We start from the raw sequence: 24,415 nt of genomic DNA on the forward strand, positions 1-24,415 counted from the left end.
AAACTGCCCCTAGGAAAATCACTTGCCTTCCCTAATCATAGCGCTGCAACTACATTTATTCACCATCAAAGCTACTAGGGTGAATCACCTTATGTCTCCAATAAAAGTCGATGCAAGTGAGGGCTAATAGAGCCAAATCTTGACATCCCCAAAACTGATATAAATCCATTACTGAGATAAGAACTCAGTGGGTGTAGTGCAATCAGCTCCAAAATGGCAACCTTGTTGAAGACATTTGATGCCAAACAATATCTCCAATATTAATCTAAGTAAAATTGGCCCTTGGCCACCAATGTAGCACAAATAAGAGTATTGAAGTATCACCTCCTCAATACAACCCCTTGAGAGATCTTTCACTCCCTCAGTTATGCTATCAATGGGAGTTTCCGTTCCCAAAGACAATATTCTGCAGAAACCCTAGTTTCCACAAACTCCACAAAGCAAATATCAATTCCTGGCTGATTAGAACCCGAACTAAACCTTCTTTTATACTTTTTTAATCCATCATCCAGAAGCTTCTAGAAATAATATTAATTTAATATTATTTCACTTAAGTGACTTTATGATATAAATTTAAATTAAGTCACTTTATTAAATTAATTAAATATAAAGTCATCTTTTAATTTTTATTTTATTTGATAACTTTATAAACAATTAACTTAATACTATTAATTGAAATAATTAATTAAACTATCCAAAAAAAAATAACAATAATTTGGACAACTTAACTAATTAAATTAATTGATTACTCTTACTCCAAAAATGGGGACATTACACCAACTTTTTGATGGGATGTTGATCCTAAAGACACCACCCAAATTGATGAGGTGGAGGCACAAGAGGAATTGGCTGGAATTCCATTGAATGAGGCAGCCCGTCATAGTGGTAATGACTCAGAGTCAGACTCTAATTTTGATGGTGTTTGCAGATGTTGAATAGGGGCAGCAACATACTTTCTATGATTTTGTCATTTTTTGTTGAAACTTGCAATCCTTGGGCATTTGTTGTACTTTCTAATTTTATATAATATATTAATATATCATGTGCATGTACATTGACAATGAATTGTGAAAGCAATTAATTTGACATGTGGTTAATTTTTTTAACTCTTGCGTGAATTCTCAATTCAACTCTAATGTTGCGTATTAAAAATATACAACTCACATAAAAAATGTCTTATTTCAATGTTATCATATGAATATCTGAAATTCCCTATATTTTCAAAATAAATCCTATTTGTTTCTATAGTTGTCCCATCTACCATCCCCTGCAGTCCCCTAAATAACCTCAAAAACATCTATCCCCAAAATGTGTCCCCCCATCCCCACCCTAGAAACTTGGCGGAACATTATAATACTATTAATACACCTTGACCGTTTTTTAGATAGTTGTTTACTTCTTGTCTACAAAAGAGTTTCATTATAATTTGAGGGAAAACCATTTTTAATAATACAAATAAGTTTTAATATCTTTAACTTTATTAAATATTAAAGTTTATATTTTTTGTCATTCAACTTTCTGATTTTTCTTCCTTTGTATTCCTTATTTTACATCCCTCTACTTCCCCCTTTATTTAATGGGCTAAATTGATCTCGAATCTACCATTTGTTTTCTAAATCTTGATAATGGATCATGGAGTATGATCTGAAATGTTGAATTAAAAAGCTTGTAATGTCCCATTCTAAAATTCCTTATTTTTGCCTTAAATAAATAACGCTAACTCACAATAATAATTGCATAATTAGTTATAAATATTAACTTGACCTTAAACTTATGATTTTAATTATCGTATACTTCAGATCTAAAGCTTATAATATAACTCTGAAAATATAAAACTTATTCTTTCGTCTCTGCTGTAATCCTTCCAATTTGCAGCTCTCTCTCTTTGTATAAATTTCTTTGAAATGTTTCCAATTTCAACCAAAGTTATGGGTTTTGTCTCCTAACTTGCAAGAGAAATTAAGGTTTTTTGTCCTTTGATTTCTGATCTTCAGAGGTTTCATCCTCAGGTTTCTGAATCCTTAGTTCATATTTCACAAGAGAAATAAACAATATGTCTTCATCAAATATGATCCCCCTTCCTCTTGATTTTATCTTCCTTTAAATACCTTCTCTATTTGATTGATATACTCTTCATTTCATGCCTTTTGACCCTTTCATTAACTTAATTAATTTTCAGTTTTAATGATATTGCTTATTTTTCCTTCATCGCTCCTTTTACTATCATAGGCAGCTGGTGTTGATAATTAAATTCCATGTTATGAGGACAGCAACCTATTTGCTGTAATTATCCTTGGTGTTAAAATTTTATTAGCAACCTGTCCATGATTTTTTTGGCGTGCAATGCATTCATGGGTGGGGAAATAACAAAGCTCTTCAACCAGTTATATCCAAAAGCATTTCTAATTTTAGCAACATATAAATTGTGAGCATAAAATTCTTATTCAATAAAGTGAGAAACATGTACTTCCCTGCCTGGAATGACCTGCAACAGAGATCACATCTGAAAAAATGTCATCCAAGTTAATATCACTATAAAGTATAATGTTTCAACTCTATCAGAATTAGCTGTAGATCAATTTGAACTCCAATTAATTAGTATAGAAAAGTCCAAAGCTGATCATCATGTGAAGTTTATCTGAATCCTTGAAATTCTATATCATTCAAACACTTAAGTATGACAGACAATGAGATTTCACCCAGATCAGCATAGAGAAGAGGAAACTACTAAATTATCAACGAAGAGGAGACTACTAAAATCAGACATGTAATCATCAAACACTCGTCATAATGGCAGTACTTGTCATTGTATTTAAAAATGCTAAAACATAATATTTCTTGTATTTTAAAGACTGAACCTTAAATGTTTTCCAAGCCACCAAATCAAAAAACTTATATGCTGGTCAAAAAATGCAAACTATACCTGATTTTAATTTGTGATGCTCTAACTCCTGACATGGCAGCATTTCAACATGAAACTAAGTAAATGAACAAAAGCTTAGATAGAGAGGGTCATCTCACCTCACAAACAAGAGTAAGGATCAGGTAGTTTATTGTGACATGCCGGTACAGTGCAAGGGTAAAACAGATCAAAAGGAGGACATGGTGAGCTAATATAGAAGGCGCCCAGGGATTATACAAATGATTCCCTAGCATGTCCCATTGGTCATAAGCAAAATATCCACAAGAGAAGCATAAGGACTTGAACGCGCCCAGCCATACACCATTAAACAACTCCTCATGATCAAACATCTTTCTTGCACCCTTATTCATCCACACACATAATAGCACCAGTATCACTGCACATTCATTGAAAATGATATCCAATCATGACTAAAGTGATAAAAAAAACATTAGAAACAATGGATAATATTTTTAGTTCAGCATTTAGGAAATCAGTTAAAATATTAGATCATTACATACACCTTGAAACATCAGTCACTATTCACCAGTTAGCTATTAATTGATAATTGAGCAATTCATTCTAAAAAAAAGGAGATCACTTCTTGCATCCTTTCTAATCTTAACTTGTTACTATTTTTATCTTTTCTCTGTAAACATTGGTTTTCACATATGCTATAAGAAACAATCAGAAAGGTAAAGCAAATCCAAAGTCAATTGAGACATAATCATTTTCTATAATTTTGTTCTCCACTATGACTCCTCTCTACTTTGCAATCACAGGAATTACTCATGATGTTTCATCAATGCTGTGCTATTTAACACTCTCAAGCAGCATCATAATTGTTTCCGGGACAGTTCATTCTTCTCTGAATTTCTCGATGTCTGCCAGCAGTTCCAACAGAAAAGATCATATTCACCAACAACACTAACAGAATCCATCATCCAACTGATGGTAAAAACAAAGGCTATTAAATACAAGATGAGAGATGTCTAAAAAAACAATGCCTTAGGCAGAATACCCAGCTTTTGATGAACAGACTTTCAAATCTTTCTTTTGCAGCCTATTTTGCCACAAGAACTAACATTAAAAAAAAAGGGAGGAATTTAAAAAGCTACCCTCCTAGGTTAAAAGATGGAAATTTTCATTACAGCGTGCCCAAAAGCCTTAGAAGAAAATGAAGCACAATCTTGTCTCTGTGTAGGCATGATAGCATACGTTGAAGGAAATCTGAGTATATGTACATAATTTAGAAGCACTAATCAGTGTTCCAAGGGAACACATCCCCAAGGGTCCAGGTTATGTTCCTAATGTCCCAGACATCCCAGGGACTTGAAGACTTAGCAGCAATCCCCTTTTTTCAGGACCGAGCAACTTGCTCCATTTCATGTATAAATTATTATTTTTATAGAGTAAATTTTAAAGGCAAAAAATGCCAAAAACTCCTAAAAAACTTAAGGAGCAAGATTGCCATTGCAAGTGTGGCACATCATATTTACTTTTAAAATTTTCAGCTGCTTTTAATTTGTTTGAGTTATTTTAAAAGCTGTCCCCCTCCTGTCCAAAAAATTTGGGAAATGTTTTGCCATCCCTAAAACCTCGTCACCATGTACCCCCATCTAGGAGGACAAACAACATAAAACTTATTTATAAATAACACCAATAAATTTTCTCATATTTGTAATTTACAGTAATAGCTTAATAAGTAAAATGCACATTACTTAGCTCTGAATTAACTTGAAATCGCTGCCCAACCGACAAACTTGCCTCCCAACCTACAAAAAATATTTTATGCTCCAGAACCTCCAAGGATTTTTACTAAATTGATGGTGCCTCACAAACTCACAATACATAAGATTGGACAAGTAACTCAATGTCTCTATATCTCTAGAATAAAAATTGGGTCACAATAATGTTATACACAAAGCAATTCCCTGTCATTGCAAAACAAAATTACAACCTTCTCTCTGTCCAATGGTCCACAATGCCTCAGAGCTATGTACCATACTTGAAGACAAGGCCGTGGGTGATGGCCAAATTGGGGTAGTCACCACAAGATGCTTGATGTGGAATGACGGTAAGAAAAATAAATGTCAATTGAATGTTCAAGATTTTATGACTAAGCATGGTATGGTATTGTTAAAGTCAAACTACATACAAGGTTGCCCCTTTTGGATGGGTAATGGTGAGCTCAAGAAGAATGAGACACTACAAATTCCTAGCATCATGAAGGCAAGGCAATTGGTCATACTTTTGGGTGAGCAAGACATATGCAAAGATTTATATATCATGGGTCTTGGAGGAATAAGCGAAACATGGAGCTTGCATTGGAAGCATTTAGTGGGAGAGAGCTCACTATGGAGTTGGAATCCAATAAAGAAGACATAGAACTTCAAGGCATTGAAGAAGGAGATCCTAGAGTTGCTAGGGCTATGTGGATGAACGAACATATGGTGACAATCACAATTTGTTTCAAAGGTGAGATGTATGATCATAATGAAATTTGGTCTATATTGGTTATGCTTCTAAGGTGGTCACCAAAGGGGATAATTGTTAAATGGAACAATACTGTTGAGGAACACCAATTTGGCATATAGCTGGGATGAGTATTAATTGCAACAGATCCAAGCTCAGAGCCATTTTGAGTACGGTTCCAAATTTTAGATCTGCTATCCTCAACATTTCCAGCATTTCCTACACTTTCCTTGCGGTCAAAGAAGAGTTTTCAAACACATGCTGGGGAAGTTTCCAGCCCAATATCATTTTTGAGGTATTTGCAACTAGTACAAAGTGGTTTCCAACCATTACATTTCTGATTCTGAGCAAAAGAATGCGGTATTACAACCAAGGTATGGAGAATATCTCTTGGTTTTATGTTGTGTGTAGAAGGCATCACATGTTGAGATCACTAAGTGCAAGCAACCCAACATTTTTAGTCCTGTTGGGAGAGAAATTTGGAGTCATATATAACTGTTACAGCTACCTTCCAGCCCACATACAATCTGATCCAAACCATTTCTCAAGTGGTAAATCTTGGGACATCATGGTTAGAGTCTTTGGAATCCAAGGTAAGCATGATAACACCAGTTTAGAAGAAGTGAGCATAATTGTTGGCATGCAGTGATCACACTTCTTTTAAAAGTACATTATACAGTTGAAATTCAAGATGGATGAGAAGGTGGTGATACTCCAAGGCATATTGAATGGAAACTAAAGCATGGTTGAAGTTAAAAGGATTGAGGTGAGTGCTCAGGGAAACCAAATCACTCCATGCATGGAGATAACCAAGGATCCACTCCAAGGTAAACTACCTTGTCATGATAATGTTTGGGCCACTTTAAATATGTTCATGAAGGCACACCAAAGATGGCTAGCCAATGAGGCATTGGCAAATCAAGAGCTCTTGCTCTTGGGTAAGAGTCATCAACTGAACATAGCTGGTAGAATTTTGGGTGGTAAGAACTAAGATCCATAGATCATGAGGAGTGCTGTTTCAAATTTTAGAACTGCTGTCACCAACGAGTCCAGTTTTTCCTACATTTTATTGGCAGCCATAAAGAAGTTTTTAATCACAAGGAGAATACAGTTCCCACCTGTTGTCATTGGTGAGATGTTTGCATGTAAGAACCTACCAAGGGTTCTCAACTCAGACAACGGAGGTTTAGTTGAACCTATTGAGTTTTATGTTTTGTATTTTGCAATTTCTAACAACAAGGCTAGTTTTGAACAAATAGTATGCAAAAAGCAACATTGGAAAGAGCTGGAAATTAATTGAACTTCATAAAATTAGGATTATCAAACCCTTATTACATCCAATTTGCATAAACACCTTCAATAAAGAAATCAGACAAGACCAGGAAGATTTATTGTCAAATACCTCAAATTTATGAAACCCCTTATTTATCCTGGCTGCTGTACAGCAGCAAATAATGACAGCAAAATCATTTATCAGTCCAAACTACCCGGAATGGTGAGTTTAGCAGCTCAAACTGAAGCTACTAGCTAGGCGTCTCCTTTAGGATTTATTTCAGAATTTTAGAACTCCTCCTTCAACAAAATCGTACCTTTCAAGGAAGAAAGGTACGGCAGACCTGCAGGCTGTACATGCACAAAAACCCCAGCTGTAAGCACACTTATTTCTGCCTCTGTTCTGACTCTGTGGCTGCAATCAATCCTTTGCATAAAATAAATTAAACCTTTCTAATTTGCCCAATCTTGGTTCCTGGATAGAACCAACTGAAAGCAAAATCAACTGATATTTCACAGCCTCTAATGCTGATGCATAGAAATCCACCGTTTTCCTGTACCGATACTTTCAGATCATCTGCAGGAAGAAACCCCTGCTGAAACCCTCAAACCAAAGTCTCCTCAAAGCAAACTCAATATCAAATCTTCACATAATGAAAAGAAGACCTAAAAACTTCTTTTATCTCTTCCCTTTAGGGTTTGGCGCAATTCCCAAGAAAAGTATGATTTGGCATTAAATGATGTTTTAACTTTTAATATTTATTTTTGACTATTGAAGCTTCAAAAATAAATCTCTTTTCAGTTTAATATAAAAGTGGCCCCATCCGATGAGAAATAGACTCACTTAAGTTATAACTTAAAGTGACTTAAAAATATTAAAACATTAAAGTTCGCCATTTAATATTTAATTAAAGTAATTAAATATTAATATCTCTCTAAGTATCCATCAGAATTGCCTGCCGTCAGAACTGTTGCCAAGCCATACTCTGCCACTACCCAACCCACTGGCTAAAAATAGCAGGACTGCTAGAAATAGAAAGTGTCTCAAACGGAGTCCTGGAGACCTCAAATGAAAGCTAGTCTTGTAATGCTCACTCTGAAGATGAAGAATCAATCTCTGGGAGACCCTCTAACCAACCTCATCAACCTACGAGGGTCAGTCATAGGCTAATCTACTTAGCTGACAGATGTCAACTAGAAGGGGACATCACATTGCAGCTGATAAAAGGTGGTTTTTTAACTGCTACAATTCTTATTTTGAGCAATAGAATGAAATGCCACAGCCATGGAACCGCTTGGGGTGAAATGGAAAGGACTTTTGGACACCAAGGTGCAATATAGAAGAGGTGAGTATAGTTGTTTACATGCACTAGTTACATTCATTTTGAAATTTCATTATTAAGAAGGGATTTGAGATGGAGTTGTGTGTCAAGGCAATCATGAGCATCACATGGAGACCTCGAGGAGAAGTTTACATAAAAATTAGAGTGGTGCAATGAAAGCATGGTGAGGGAGCATCAAACTTGGAAGGTTGTGCAAAGGTTTACCCACAAGGAAGGAAGAAAGCAATTGTTGATGATCTTCTACCACCCAAGAAAGGAAGGAGCGTACTTGGGACAGCCATTTACCAAGTTTTCAATCTCAATGCTGTCGTCAAAATCATTATTGGCCTCCATACTACTTCAATACATCTGGTTTTGCAGGGATTTCTAAACATAAAAAGGAAACAGCCACTATCCATGGTTGTTGATAAACCTTTTTGAGCCCCTGCAATTTTCACACCTTTGATTTTGGCAATGGAATATCAGATCTGCTGCTGTTATATCACTATCAGGTTGCTGGAACAGTTGTGATCAGTAATGAACAGAAGCAAGTTGGTTCAATTCAAGGGAAAATCCTCGATGGGAGGAGTTGAAGATGGGTTGCAGCTGAAGGGAATCATCATTGTGGCTACCACGGGACCTAATTGGGTAAAATTTCAATTGAAGTGCGGTTGTCCTAATTCATTTCCAGAGGTGCAACAAGGGAATGACGGATTGCTAAGGCATTGGCCCGTGATGATGGCATATTGGAGCTAAAGTATCCTTGAAACAAAATGTTTCAGAACAAAGGATATTCCAGTTCAGTTTGCAAGGTGTTTTTGAACAGAAGGTTCTCCATTGGACTAGTGCAGGACCTAAGATTGATGAGCATCACTCCATAATATGTTACCTTGACATGAAGTAGATGGAGCTCCTTGATTTATCATTGCTTATGGGCAAGCAATTTGGGGAAGGGAGTAATGTCATCTCCCCTTCTTTCCATCCCTAATCTGCCCCTTTTAATAGTGTTTATAAACATTAATATATATTATATAATATTAAAACATACCTAATATAAAAAATTAATTTATTAATTAATATTAAATATAAATAAATTAAAAATTCAAGTTAAAAGTGATGCTCAAATTGGGCTACGGGACCCCTATTTCAAATAAATAAATAAATAATAATAAAAAATAAAATAAAATAAAATGAAGAGAAATTTTCAAATTTAAAAGTTGGCTCCCAATTTTGGGCCTTGGACTCTTTCCGCCCAGCTGATATAAGTTGATCAGTAAAGTCTTTTGGAGTCTTGAACGAAATTTTGGTGAAGTTTCATTACACTGTGCAAGAAGGATGAAAAGCCTCAATTGCATCTTCAAGGTTAGGACAAAAACCCTACCTCTATTCTTGGCAAATCAAATCAAGGATTGTGGTTTGGGCTAATATTTATAATCTCATTTTTACTTTTAGGAGTACAAGTGCTGAGGAGGATCAGGAAATGTAATCAAGCGCTACCTGTGCAAGAGTCCATTATCATCCTAAGGTAATCATACCATTTTTGGAGGGCACCAAAGAGGGGGATTTTGTAGGGAGCTTGATTGAACATACATAGATTCTATTCCAGATTTGTGAAGCCTTCATACCACCAGATCTGAGGAAAAATACACATTAAGGAGAGCAAAACACCCATTAATTCATGTGTTGGGAGAAATTCACCAACAAGGAGGACGAGATTAAAATAAGGAAAGGTATTGTAATTGTTCATTAATTCTATTTGTCTATTCCTGATCCAGCTTGCTAGAATTTAACAGGTGTAGTTGTCATTAGACTAAAATTCAGTCTCTCCATTCTTGGGTCAATCCACCACTCAAGATAGTATGTGGGCAGAGGAAGAATAATATAGCAGTCGCTTGCATGCATATGGGGTTTATTGTTCCAAAACTAGAACTAAGCTCTAGAAAATCTGCAGTCATTTATTTTAGATCTGAGCTTTGAACCAAGGTCTACGATCACCCATATTCAGATTTGGGCTTTGTACCAAGGTCTACACTGTACAGTCACGCATATTCAAATCTGGGCACTCCTTGCACCTCCTAAAAGCCAAACAAGTTGTTTGAGCGAAAAATCAAGCTTCATGTGTGTAGGATTTAGTTATAATTTGAATACAGTTTGCTGGTAAATGTAAGTTTACATCACAAACTCTTAGGGTTGTACTCAGACCTACTTACTGGTTTGCCATATGTTGTAGCAACAAAAATTATATATGTTTGCTTCAGAGCTTGTGAGCTATTGATTCTATCATTGAATGTTGAGTTACTAATCTCTTAAGTTCTTAACAGAAGGATTATAACATAATTTATTCTAGCAATGGCAATTATAACAGTCATTTTATAAGGGAACATCTCATGAGACATATGGAGAGAAGGTTCAAAAAGCATAATTTATTTTAGGAGCGACTATGAACTGGTATAAGATACCTCAAATTAACTCACCTACAACATGCAGAGGATGTGTAACAATCTCAAATGCACATATATTAAGATTGGTACTGGAAGATCTAAATTGTCTCAAGTCTTAGCGAGGATGCACAACTCATAGCCAAAAAGCTAAGATACCGATTCTTGGCAAAATGGGCTGGGTCCGGGTCCTGATTCTTGCCCGGTCCTGGTTCTCCCCGGGTTCTCCCTGGGTTCCTCCCAGGTCCTGCCCAGGTGGCTGGGTCCTCTGTGGGTCCTGCCACGAAGGACCCACAGAGAACCCAGCCACCTGGGCAGGACCCAGGAGGAACCCAAGGAGAACCCGGGCGGACCCAAGAGAACCAAGGCCCGTGGGTTCCCAAAAATGGGTCCCACGGGTCATAAAAACACAAAAAAAAAATTAAAAAATGCCTTTTTTAATATTTTTTAACATCTAAACCCTAATTTTGCCCCTTATGATGCATGAAATGCATCAAAACATATATATAATTTTGATGTTTGAACATATATATAATATATGCATACATATATATATATAATTAAAATATATATATATGTACGGACGTACCCGTACCTGTACCGAAGTTTTTTTTTTTTTGTTGAATCCGCGAATCCGTACCCGAATCAGTAACTTAGCCAAAAAGCAAAGAAAATGTCTTGATGAGACATAAGGATATGAAGATTAGTGGAAGAATGTATAATTTATTATAGGAGAGAGTAAGAACTGATATATGCTACCTCATACTCATTCACTGCATTGTGCAAGTGTGACAATATCAAATGCAAATATCTCAAGATTTGTATTGGAAGTGCTCATTCACTGCATTGTGCAAGTGTGACAATATCAAATGCAAATATCTCAAGATTTGTATTGGAAGTGCTTAAGTGTAGCAAGTCTTAGCAAGGATGCATAACTCAGAGAAAAAGAGCAAATAAAATGTATTGATGAGAGATATTTAGATGAGATTCAGAGGAAGAATGCATTATTCATTGTAGGAGAGACTAAGAATTGGTATATGCTAGCTCAAATCTGTTCACTAACAATGTGCAAAGAATGTGTGTTTATTGCTATATTGTAACACTACCAATTGCATAATGTGTGTTTATTGCTATATTGTAACACTACGAATTGCATAATGTGTGTTTATTGCTATATTGTAACACTACCAATTGCATAATGTGTGTTTATTGCTATATTGTAACAATACCAATTGCACAAATATATAGGTAAAAGTAGTACATACGGATTGATTATAGATGAATAACACAGCAAATGCTTAACTTCAGTTATTGCTTGATTACAATTAAAGTAGATTGTAATGTTCCGTACCCGAACAAAGATTGGAACATCAGTGGTAACGATGTTTCACAGGATGAATATGATCATACTCGGCTAAGGCATGAATCAATAGCAATGGGAAGAACAATTAAATAAGTTTAAATTAAAGATTTAAACTTATTATTATTAATAGAAACAAGCATACAATGATCGATTTGAGATAAACTTATAATAGACAACCATGGAAGTAATCGAGGGAGCATGGAGATATCGATACGAAGAACATAATCAGATTTTGTCCCTTACCATGTCGACAGCATTCTGAATACCAATTCTACAACTAGTCATCAGCTATGAAGGGATCAATGGCTGCGAGGCAGCAATAACAAATATCGATATGATTAAGTTAAGGGGAGTATAATGGACGAAATGTATCATGGCAGTGATAGAAATCAATTAGTAAGAAGAATAATTGTATGTGGGTAAGAGGACAGTGATTAACAGATACGTAAATATTGTCAGTGATATAATCGATTGTGGGAAGACACGAAAGTGTTTAATTGTTAGCAAGCACCGACTATTAAGAAGATTAATTATGAGATATAAAGTGACATTCAATTACATACAATCAGTGATTAGGATGTCTAATCGATAATCATAATCATCTTGAAGAGGTGCGATTGGCATGAGGAAGGGAGGCGATGGTGAATGGACATGACTTGTCATTCCAGTTGCAACATATAAGAAGATATTTGAAATCACTTCAACCGGCATCATGGTGGATTATTTTTCTCTTCGTTATTTCATCATTTACAAATCTACTCTGTTTAGAGTGACTGGCCTTTAGCATATGTTGCAAGTATTTAAGTACATATCAGAAACAACAATCTTGTTGCTATAAGCAACATATTAGACTCCATTGCAAATATCAAAGAAGGAAGATCAGATCTGGATTGGAATAAACATATAGACAATTCAGGCAGTTTGATAAACAATAAAATGGGCCTAAATTAGGAGGGACATTACATAGATCGAGGACAGTTCACAAATCAGACACCTTCCCTAACTACAACGAGTCTATTTAGAGGGCACAACAGTGATTAATTAGACCACAACCACTTTTCATACGAAGATGAGGTTCAATGGAGGAATGCATAATTTATATAAGAGAAACTAAGAACTGGTATAGGCTACCTCAAATTCAATCACTAACAATGTGAAAAAAATGTGTGACCATCTGAAATGCAAATATCTTAAGATTTGTATTGGTAATGCTAAACCAAATCAAGTCTTAGCAAGGATGCACAACTCATAGCCAAAAAGAAAAGAAAATGTCTTGATAAGAGACATGGAGATGAAGTTTGGTGGAAGAATACACTATTCATTATAGGAGAAACTCAGAATTGGTATATGCTACCTCAAATACATTGACTAACAATGTGCAAAGAATGTGTGTGTTTACTTCTAAATCGTAACACTACCAATTGCACAAATATATAAATAAAAGCAGTAAGTACAAGATTGACTATAGATGAATAACATAGAAATTGCTTTATTACAGGAAGTTCTTGATTACAATTAAAGTATATCAAGGAGGACTGTTTACAAATCAGACACCTTCCCTAGCTGCAATAATTCTATTTAGAGGGAGCAACAGTTATCAGTTAGATTAGAATAGGTATTCATATTGAGATGAGGTTCAATTTATTATAGGAGACCAAGAGATTAAGAGCTTGTGTATGCTGCCTCAAACTCAATCACTAACAATGTGCGAAAAATGTGTGACCCTCTCAAATGCAAATATTTTAACATTTGGAATGGATGTGCTCAACTGAATCAAACCTTGGCAAGGATGCACTACTCATAGCCAAAAAGCAAAGGATGTGTCTCGATTAGACATTTCCAGATGAGGTTTAGTGGAAGAATGAAGAGTTCATTATAGGTGAAACTAGGACTTGGTATATGCTACCTGAAATTGATTCACCAACAATGCGCCAAAAATGTTTGTGATTACTGCTATATTGTAACACTACCAAATGCATGAAATTATAAATAAGAGCAGTACATACAAGATTGATTATAGATAATTGATAAATAACACAACAATAGCTTTATTCTAGGTGGTGCTTGATTACAATTAAAGTAGATCAAGGAGGCCCATTCACGAATCAAACACCTTCCATAATTACCATGATTCCATATGGAGATGAGGTTTAGTGGAAGAATGCATAATTCATTATAAGGGAGACCAAGAATGTAATGTCCCCTTTTTAAGCAAAACTGAACTTGTGATTAATGAGACCAGTTTCTAAGTTTTCTTGTAAGCTACTTGATGAGTAAAGGAGAACTCCAAATTTCTTGGAGAGCACAAATTCAATTTAGCAAGGTTGTTTTTCATTGCAATGAGCTCAATTGCAGGTGTGGATCCTCTTGGCACTTTCATTATTGATTTCCTGCCTTTTGGGAGCTCTCCAAACTTCTTGGAGGAGCATGATATTTTTGGTCAGACACCTGATTGCTTCAAATCACCGTCCTATGAACTCAAAATCACTTTGGTATTATCAGAATTACATAATTATCATTTTGGTGCTTTCCACAACTTGGGTAAATTATTGAGTTATTAATTAATAATTCACTTAACTTGTCCAATGTTGAAATATTAAAAAGACAACCACCTACGATGAATTTACCAATAAGTTCATTGAGAGATTTGACAAAATGGATCTTGAATTGCAATTTAAAGAACTAGCATAGTTGAGACAGCATGGCACAGTGGATGCTTACATTGCTGATTTACAGACACTCTAAATGATGGTAGCAAATCACTTCAAACATCTCCTTCAGAAAAAGATGACAACCTTTGAAATGAGCTGAGGTGGAAAACGTTATGCTTCACATGCAAGGAGCCATGGGCCCTAGGCCATAAGTGTTTTGAGAAAGGAAAAAATCGTCAATTGGAGGCATATTAAGCTAAAGATTCTGAATCAAAAAATTTGGGCCAGCAAGCTGATACAGAGGAAAGCAAGGAAGTAGCACCAAAAGAACCTAAAGAAGAAAGGGAAAGTGAAGGTGCTTTGGCCAAACTCTCAAGCCTTCAGAAGACTGATCCTTTTAGGGTTTGTAAAGTGTTATGTAGGCAACGAATTGTTTCTCTCATTGTTATAGAAGCAACACAACTTCTGTGTAAGATGAAAATGGAATCAAGTAAACTAAGACCTAATCCCACCCTCATGCACACATTGGAATACAAAAGAGCCTAAGGAGATGATTCACTTTGACAACTTCTTGCAAGAGAGAGAGTCAAGAAACATCTTTAGGGTTTCTATTCCTTTGCTGCTATGAAGAGGAGAGGTGCAAATGTAATGAAATGATCAACTAGGGTAGGGAGATAAGCAAAAGTGCAGATATAAACTGAAATACAGAAAAATGCAGATCTGAAACTGAGACACGGAGTATAGAGCGGGAAATTGAATTTAGATGTGTAACTGTCACCAAAATTTGGGCCTGACTGAGCAGGACCAGGGCGTTGGGCGCCTTGGTCCCTGATACTGTGCAAAGCTGAACTTCTGGATTCTGGGATCTGAGACCTTGCACTGCAGAATTACCACAAGAAGCAGAAAACCCTAGAGGACCAAGGTGCCACGCCTTGGTCTTGGACCAGGGCGTCATGCCCTAGTCCCATAAAACTAAGACCTACCTTTGGCCATGAGTCTGCACCTGTGTGTTATGTCAGTTCCGAAGATCGTGCATCCATCGGATTTCTATACCTACACCTACAACTTGAAAAATGGTGTTTGGGTGGCTATATAGGGTTTTGCCTTAGTCAAACCCCTTGTTTTGGTGATTTCCACCTCCACAAATAGCTAATATAAAGTTGAAATGTGTGTGCTAGAACCTTGTGTGTATGCAAGATCCTAAATGTAAATCTAAAGATCTACCCTACGCTTGGAGAGTAAACCCTAAATGAATGTAAATGTAAATGTAAATGCTTCAAATCACAAATGCAATAATGGATCTAAAGCATGAATGTAAATCCAATAACAAGTGTTGTGAAACTCACATAGAGACATGAAAATAACATGAAACCATACCAAACCCTAAGGGAGAGGTACAAGCCAATCAACAGTCGATGATCTCCTATTATTCTTCAACATCCCCAAAGCTTCAATTGATGATGAAAAAGGTTGATGAAGACTTGAAAATATGCTTGATTTGTTGATTGAAGACTCCGCATAACCTGTACTTTCACTTCATAAGAGGCTCCTTCAATTGCTTGTAGATGGATCCTTCAAATGAGGAAAGGAAAGGCTATATGAATGAAACCTTAACTTTGTTTTTGATCATAGGCCGACCTAGAAATGATATAATTTCACACCAAGTCGAGTTTAAACATTATAATACTAGCAAAACATGATCCCGATATTCGGGGAGAAAAAGCAGGGATCGACGTGAATCACATCAGTCTGACCAACTTTTTCCAATTTTTTAGGGATGCAAGGTATCGTGATTATAAAGTCAATTCCAAGTGGAGGTGACGATTCAAGGTTTTTCGATATGCAAAATCGGGCCTTGAAGGTCGAAATAGGACATAATTAGGGCTTTTGATGAATTAATTAATAGAAAGAATAAAATAAAAAGGGGCACACTTAGGATTAAGGGCCCAATTTTATGATGTCTAGAGCGATAAAAGAGGACTTAGATTTAATTTAATTAATTAATTAAATGCTTAAAGGGATTTTAAAAGGAAAATGCAACACACTAAGGCGGGTGCTAACCTAAGCATGGAATTGTACTACCCAATTAAGGGTGTACAATTTGCGACGCTACAACTTCATTGGCAGAGTTGTAGCACGAAGAGGCCTCAAGACTGAAGATTTTGAAGGATTGAAAGTCAAGGTTGCTAACAAATTCACTATTTCATGCTCAAGGAGGATTCCATGATTGAGTCTACTCTTGGGAAACTATGAGGTCAATGATGATTTCTATGTGGTGAAAGACACCAATGTTGTTCTTGGCATCCAATGTTTCCATTCTTTAGAGGAGATCACTTTGAATTTGTAAACAATGGAGCTGAGGTCCCAAGTTGATGCAAGGAAGAAAGTGTTGAGAGGAATGTCTAATGAAGGATCTCATGTTGTCACATCCAATAGAATTGAGATAATGTTACATCGTGGGCAAGGAACAGAGTCAAGACAAGAGGATGGAAATAACTTCCTAACTTTTGATAATCCCCTCTTTGAAATGGATGCAGAAGTGCCCTTTGATAATCCTCTTTTTGTGATGAAACTGAAACACTTCCTAATTACAATAACATAGCAAGTGACTAAAATGGGATTTGGGATCCAGATGAAGCTTTCAGGCATGAGATAGATGCTGTTTCCAATAGTGGAGATGGTTTTTAGTATAACGAAGATTTGAGATCAACAATTTTGGTGAGCAATTTGATTATCGTTATGATTACAGCTTAAGGCATAAAAGCATTTTTCCTTTTAAAGATGTCTTAGGCACCATAACGATATCCCTAGGTGAAAATCACATGAGTATTAAAGTAGCCCAACATAGGCTTGATAAAGCTACTTCATTGGTGAGTGCGTATGGAAGAGATCATCAACAAGGATTGTTAGAGGTTGATGATGATGGAAGAAATGTACTATGGAGAATTATGGATCAAAATTTCAAAAATAATGTTGCTGTTTTCTTTTCAATAAGCCATCATATAATTCCATTTGCATACTTACAAGTGGATTGGAGAGAAATTTTAATCAAGAATTGAAGCATTACTCAATTGGTTATTTTTGAGGAGGTATTTTCAATTGGTAGAATGTTTAGATTGCTTATTCTTGCTAAAAGATTTCAATTTTGCAGCAGTTATTCCTTTTTCAGGATGCTGATTTTGAGAAAATCAGATTATAAGTTGCTGATTTCAGACTTGAACAGCTGCAAGATCATGCATTTTCAGACCACTCGGTCATTGGAAAAGGTTAGTTTATGGTTTCAGCTGAAGAGGATGGATATTTCAACTAACGAAGTTTTGTATTGGGTGGGAATTTAAGTACCAAACAGTTGTCATTTCTTATTTTCAGATTGCATGGACAACAAACCACCACACAGTTATGACTATCATGACAGAGTTCACGAAATTAAAACTAAGAAAGTTAGCATTAACTTTATAGACATTAACAGAATGGTGCAGTGGAAATAAGGTAAAGAAAAGAAAATTTTCAAGGAGCTTGTTGAACTCTTGCAAAAGATTGTTGTTCTTTTAGGAAGAAGAGTAAAGAATATTTTTATGTTAGATGTGTTACAGCATAGTACATCAAAGAAAAAGACTTACAAACCTCCTAGATTGGTTTGGGATCCTAGAGTCACAAGCAATTTTGGAGAGGGAGGATTGTAATGTCCCCCAATCGGCTTATAAACAATTAGCCCAATGTCTAAGTTTTCCTATAAGCTACTTGATGAGTAAGGGAGAACTCCAAAGCTCTTGGAGAGCATAGTTTCAGTTTAGCAGGGTTGTTTTTCATTGCAATGAGCTCAGTTGGTGGTCTGGATCCTCTTGACACTTACAGAATTGATTTCCAACCTTTTGGAAGCTCTCCAAACTTCTTGGAGGAGCATGCTTATTTTTTGTTGATTACTTGATTGCTTCAAATCATCGTCCTATGACCTCAGGATCACTTTGGTGTGTTCAAAATTACATAATTACATCATTTTGGTGCTTTCCACAACTCTCAAGTAAATTATTGAGTTATTAATTAATTATTCACTTAAGTTGTCTAATGTTGAAATATTAAAAGACAACTTAGTGTAATAACTAAGGTTTTAAGTTGTGCATCAATTTGGATGTCTAGGAAAAGGGGGCCTTTTACACATGATAAATTATTATTATTTTTCAAAATGGTCTTTGTGGAGGAAAAAGGAAATATTATTTTAACATTATTTTTTTCCCTCCATAAAAGTTATGAAGGAGGTTGAGGGCTCAATTGAGAGGTTAGACTTGAAATCTTATTTGCTTTGCTGAGGGAGAGAAACTGAGTTCTTCCGTGATTTTTTGAGGATGAAAACCCTCTCGAAATTGCTTGTTTCGGGGATGAAAACCCCCTAGCTGGTTAGAGTGATTTCATACAAAGTTCACCATTGTGCTACAAAGAAGAGTTCAAGTTTTTTGTTGCAATCATGGACGTTTTTCGATGTGTTTTGAAACTCTTAATAGTTTGTTGCTATTGTGAAGAGATTTGTTGGATATTTTGTTGTGTTTGAAGGGTGATTGAAAGAGTTGTTTGTTGTTGGGCCGTACCATTCCTAGTACAGGCCATACCTCTCTGTTGGCTGCTTTTCTGGGTATAATTTCTGAGTTTTTATTTCCTTTATATGTTATATTGGATAGCACTCTTCCATATTTGTAGGCCATACAGTTCAACAAAGGGGCAAGATAGAAATTCTGAGCCGTACCTTATTATGGTTTGTGCCTGTGGAAGGGGCATGAGAATTATGGAAGTGAGGCGCTTAGGGTTTTGAGCTATTTCCACCTTAGATGGAGGCGCCTGGGGTCTACAAATAAGTGCCAATCATTGTTCACGTGAACCAAAGCCAAAACGACTGTTAACAGTTTTCAGGGAATAATTTACAATATAACTTGCAATTCACAAGACACGTGAAGAAGAAGCAATTTCGGCATCAAAAGTCAATCGATTGCTTTCACTAGGAGATTGTATCTGCTTTCACTAGGAGACTATATCTTAGAACAGAACTCAAATTGTTTGCAGACAGGGAGATGCAACATCTCAAAATGCTTAAGCTCTGGGAAGAAACTTGTCCAGCTCCAGTATTCCAATAAAAGATGAACATGCAAAGAACTAAAACCGTGACTTCAATAATATTGCTGCTCGAGAAGACATGGTATTGTGTCTAATTATAATAATTTTTGGAGTTGAAACTTGATAGGCTCTTTGGATATTTTGGCAACTCATTTTTTCATATATGCTCCACGGTCAAAATATCATGTATAGGCTCAATGTAGCCAAAAAAGACCAATAGGGGCAGTTGATAATTGAGATGCATGTTGGGAATATGAAGCCCAACGGTCACATGACCATTCCACTTCTCCAGACTCCTCATTTCATATCTGATATGTTTATATAAATGGCTGTGTGCAGTCCATACAAAATGTACTGTGTAATGGATATTGTTTAATGAATAAGTTTCCCTGCGTTTCTGGTGGACGTAGCCACTTAGTGGTGAACCACGTTAAACTCCTGTTATGAATTGTTATGTGTTTATATCTGCTTTAGTTTCATTTAGTATGTTTTCTCTGCTTATTAAAACTAACAATTGGTATCAGAGCCATGTTGACTTGAGTAGAGATAGAGGAAGAAGGAGAAGGTAAAACTTATAACTTCTATGGCAGTTTTACGTTCCATGTAAAACTATGCTTCAAGCGCCGCGTACATTGGTGGGATGGCTGGAAGAAAAAGGGGGACTCAGTTGAAGAGGAGAATCCAGCGAAAGGAAAGGATGTTGGGATTCTTATCTGCTCTCCCCTAGAGCCAACCTTGGCACTTATTGGCCAAACTGTTAATGGTCGGGAAGTTGTTGGCATTTGTGCGGTGAAGGTTGAACCCCATGATGCATCGGTTGGAATTTCTTGGCAGAAAGATGTTGGAAAAGAGGTTGTTGTTGAAGAGGATGAACTCAAGAGATTGCGGGAGGAAGGGTGTGTGCCATTGGAGACCCAAGCTGAATCTGCTGTTGACTCCCAGGATGAGGAGGGTGCAGATTGGAGTGAAGTAGCAGGGCAAGGAAGCTTGGAAGAAATGGTGGCTTCGGAGAGCTCTGTAGATGGCATGGCCTTGGTAAAAATAAAGAGGCACTCATATGATGATGACAACCTTTGCACAGATAATTTTATTGAAGCCTATGAGCCTATGGACCTGGATGAAGAAGTGCAAGATAAAAGGCAGTTTTCTAGTTTGAAACAGAAGCGTCCATTAACAGGAGCTCAGGATAATGGGTATCGCTCCAAACGATTTCAGGCGTCACAAGGAGAGAAGGAAGATAAGGTTCACCACCCTAATTGGATGGATGTGGATGATAGTGTCACCGCGGATAATGAGCAGCCCGAAGTTGAGAAGAGCTGTGTGAAGGAGCAACTTGAATCAAAGGTTCAGAGTAATGCCGAGATGGAGATTCCCCCTTCTCCAGAAGTGGCCATGGCAGCAGTAGAAACTGAAGAGCAAAGGCAAACAAGGGCATGGCATAGAACGCAATTCAAGGCCTTCATTGTTGTTGGTTCCCTCTGTGCTCACAGTAAAGGGGACTAGGTTGCTTCCCACAATTGCTCCCAGTCTTCATTAATCGATGCCAAGGAGGATTCTTGGTTTGATGCGACGAGAATAGAGCGTATCGACATTTCTAGGTTCGACAACTTGGCAACCTCACGTCTTTTTGAGGTTACTTCTTCGATGCTTTCACAACATCTGCTGAAATCGACGATGCGAGCCTTCTTCAGGCCTGGCAGTAATAGTCACGACTTTGACGCCCTCATTGACCTACATAGTTCTTTGGGCGACAAGCTACTTGGGGTTTTCAACACCACCAAGGGCATCGTGACAAAAGAACACGAGCAGTATTTAAGGGAGACTTTCCCTAAGGTTGAGGGAGAGCTGGAGCATGTGAGGGCATGTAAGGATGAAGATAATTTGATCACAATATTACAGGCTTTTGAGGAGAGTGTACTTGTGGTACAACTAGATGTGGTGCTCCTTCTCAGGAGAGTGAAGGGAATTCGGACTTGAGATTCCAGTCCGGTGGAGAAAGAAGCGACTTTGGTTCATCTGCGGAAGTTCACTTACCGCCCCCTCAAGGCTGCAAGCCAATCATTTGATGATGTGCAGACGCTCGGGCAAGGCGGTTTTAGAGCCATTTACAAAGGTCAACCTGGACATTACGGGAAGGAAATCACAGTAAATAAGCTTGATTTCACTTCTTTGCAGAGTGAGCAGGAATTTTCAACTAGGCGTTTCAATAGTTCCTTCATAATGGTGCTTGGGGAAAACGTGGATAACAAGAAGACTACGGTAATGGACGCTATAAAAAAGAATTTAGATGAAAGATCACCATCTAAGATGGTTCATTTGGAGAAGAATAACGGTGTGAGTATGACAGAGGTTAGTAACGATAAAGATCCAAGTGTGGGCTGTGTTTATGCTTGCAATGATTTCGTGAAGGCGTTACTATATGCCAGTGCTGTGACAGAAATCGTGAGACTGGAGGAGGACAATCTGTGGTCTGATAATAACAGACGTTTCTTTGCCCACAAACAGACAGGTGTTAATTTTGTCCTGTTGTTCAAATTCCACCGCCACCCACTTCTAGGTAGAATGCTTATCAATTACAAAAGGAGGTTTCTCTCTCAGATTGGCAGTGGCAGCTATATACCTGCCATCAAGACCATGAGGTTGACGAAGAGGTAGGTCGAATTACTCGCTTTCTCAAGACAGGGAAATATGAAGAGTGCGTAGGCACTGGGGCTCCTATCTATATGGTTTCCATTTCAGAGTATCTCGTCGCCGAGGTTCTCCAGTTGGCTAATAGAAATGATAAAGAGTTGTGTAAGTTGTTGGTTTTTGTGACAATTGCCAACAAAGGCATATTGCCCTATATTAATAATTCCTATGGTAGGTATGAGAATTCTGATAGCAAATCATACTTCTGGGCCCTGGCACACCTAACGGCAGGGGAAGATATAATCGATTTTGGCAGGAATACTATGATTGTTCTAAAACTAGAATTTTTTGTTGGTATTATTGCGCTGGCCTCATCACTCATGGTATTTGAGAAAGATGACATGTCTTCCATTTTTCTATCACGAGGGAGTACTGATGATCTGAAGGATTCATTTCAGGATGAAGGGTTCATTTTAGAACCAGTTAATGATTTTTTCAATGTTTTGGATATATTGGGAGTTAATTGTAATGTCATTCAGTCTGATGTGCTTTGGAGAAAAAATTAATCCGAAGTGTATGTGAGCAGAAGATCGCGAAGCTAAAATCTAGCAGGCTGGTTGTAATGTGAATTTCGAAAATGAAAGCAGGGATGCCAGTGCATGGCTGTGCTAGTTGGCCTTCACGGGGGAGATTGTTGGGAATATGAAGCCCAACGGTCACATGACCATTCCACTTCTCCAGACTCCTCATTTCATATCTGATATGTTTATATAAATGGCTGTGTGCAGTCCATACAAAATGTACTGTGTAATGGATATTGTTTAATGAATAAGTTTCCCTGCGTTTCTGGTGGACGTAGCCACTTAGTGGTGAACCACGTTAAACTCCTGTTATGAATTGTTATGTGTTTATATCTGCTTTAGTTTCATTTAGTATGTTTTCTCTGCTTATTAAAACTAACGATGCATTGGGCATTTCACTGTTTAATGTATGGATGATGTTTCTATTATATTGAGCTTGAAGCTGCGAGACATTGTCACCAGTAGATGTAGAATATCAGGTCAGAGCAGAAAATGAGACGTTATTAAATAGGATGCCAAAGTATATGAATAAGGGTAAAAAAAGCTGTTGCAATTAATGTGCTCGCCAAGAAATGAGGCTATAGTATTAACTCCCTAGTGACTGCAAGATGAAAGCAAAATTTCCAGTTGAATTTTGACAAACAGTTTGAGAGGTTATATGATTCCATAATAGTTCAAGAAGCTAAAGGTATATGCTGCATTTTGCCTCTACTGCAGCTTTGTTTTCCAAAATCTATTCAGAATAAATATGCTCAACTCTATTACAGAAGCTTAACATTTTTCTTTCCAAACATAGAGAAAAAAAAAATTACCCAAATCAATATGACATGAAACACTAACATATTTATTGAAGAATCTGAACAACACCCATATTCCAAAAAAGGACAAAATAGCAGTAAAGAACATGACCTGGAGCAATTGCTAAGAACTTCATAATTACAAAGGTACCTGAAGCAGAAGTAATGCAGGAATGCAAGAGAGAAACTGCTGTGTTGATGAAGAGAGGATCCTTTGATACACAAAATTTGACTATGCAATTTGCTGCTTCATAAAACAAGCATCCCGCGATAATTGGCCACAGGTCTGTTCTTGCTCCTCTTGTGATGGCTAATATTACAAATAGAAGCCATAACAATAGAGTGAATTTGAAGAAATAGGAGACAACTGAAGGCCATCTGCTCTGATAGCCTGTGCCCCTCTTCATTTCTGTTGTGATGTATACACAACATAATCACGAACAGAGTTTTTAAAGGTGTTTTGAGTTCGGTAAAATAGTCGTGTGGACTACAGGGGTATGTGTTTGGTATGGAATTTATTTAACCATTTCGGCAACGTAAACGTACTGCTTGTATTACTTTATTTCTATTTTAACAGGATTATTATTATTATTATTATTGAGCCGATAGGCTCTTTGTATGGGGTTTTTTTACCGGGAAAAATATCAGTATCTCGGTAAATTCCTGTCCGTCACATTTTTTGGTTACCATTTTCTTTGGTGAGCAACTTGTATTGTGTTGGTGTACGGCAGAGGCAGAGGAAACCCATTGCTGTCAAATCCTTCGTGTCAGTGGGCTTATGCAGCCCGGTTTGGGCCCACACCCCACCCCTCTATCTTTCGCCGCATTTAATAAATTTTTAATTATATTTTTTAAAAATTTTAATATATTTTTTCTATATTAT

General features: G+C 36.9%; 1 protein-coding gene across 1 annotated transcript in view; it reads right to left on the reverse strand.

Annotated features, from left to right (window-relative positions):
• The window catches only part of LOC131052132 (uncharacterized), a 76,732-nt gene extending 52,659 nt beyond the window's left edge, over positions 1-24,073 (reverse strand). Inside the window, exons 1-2 of the mRNA XM_057986734.2 lie at positions 23,684-24,073; positions 3,022-3,299 (exon numbers count right to left, since the gene is read on the reverse strand). Coding sequence (XP_057842717.1) covers positions 3,022-3,299; positions 23,684-23,939 — 534 coding nt within the window. The 5' untranslated portion in view covers positions 23,940-24,073. The remainder of the gene's footprint in view (positions 1-3,021; positions 3,300-23,683) is intronic.
• Positions 24,074-24,415: the final 342 nt, after the last annotated feature.

The sequence above is a fragment of the Cryptomeria japonica genome, chromosome 4, assembly GCF_030272615.1.
Source record: "Cryptomeria japonica chromosome 4, Sugi_1.0, whole genome shotgun sequence".
In the NCBI taxonomy this organism is placed as follows: Eukaryota; Viridiplantae; Streptophyta; class Pinopsida; order Cupressales; family Cupressaceae; genus Cryptomeria; species Cryptomeria japonica.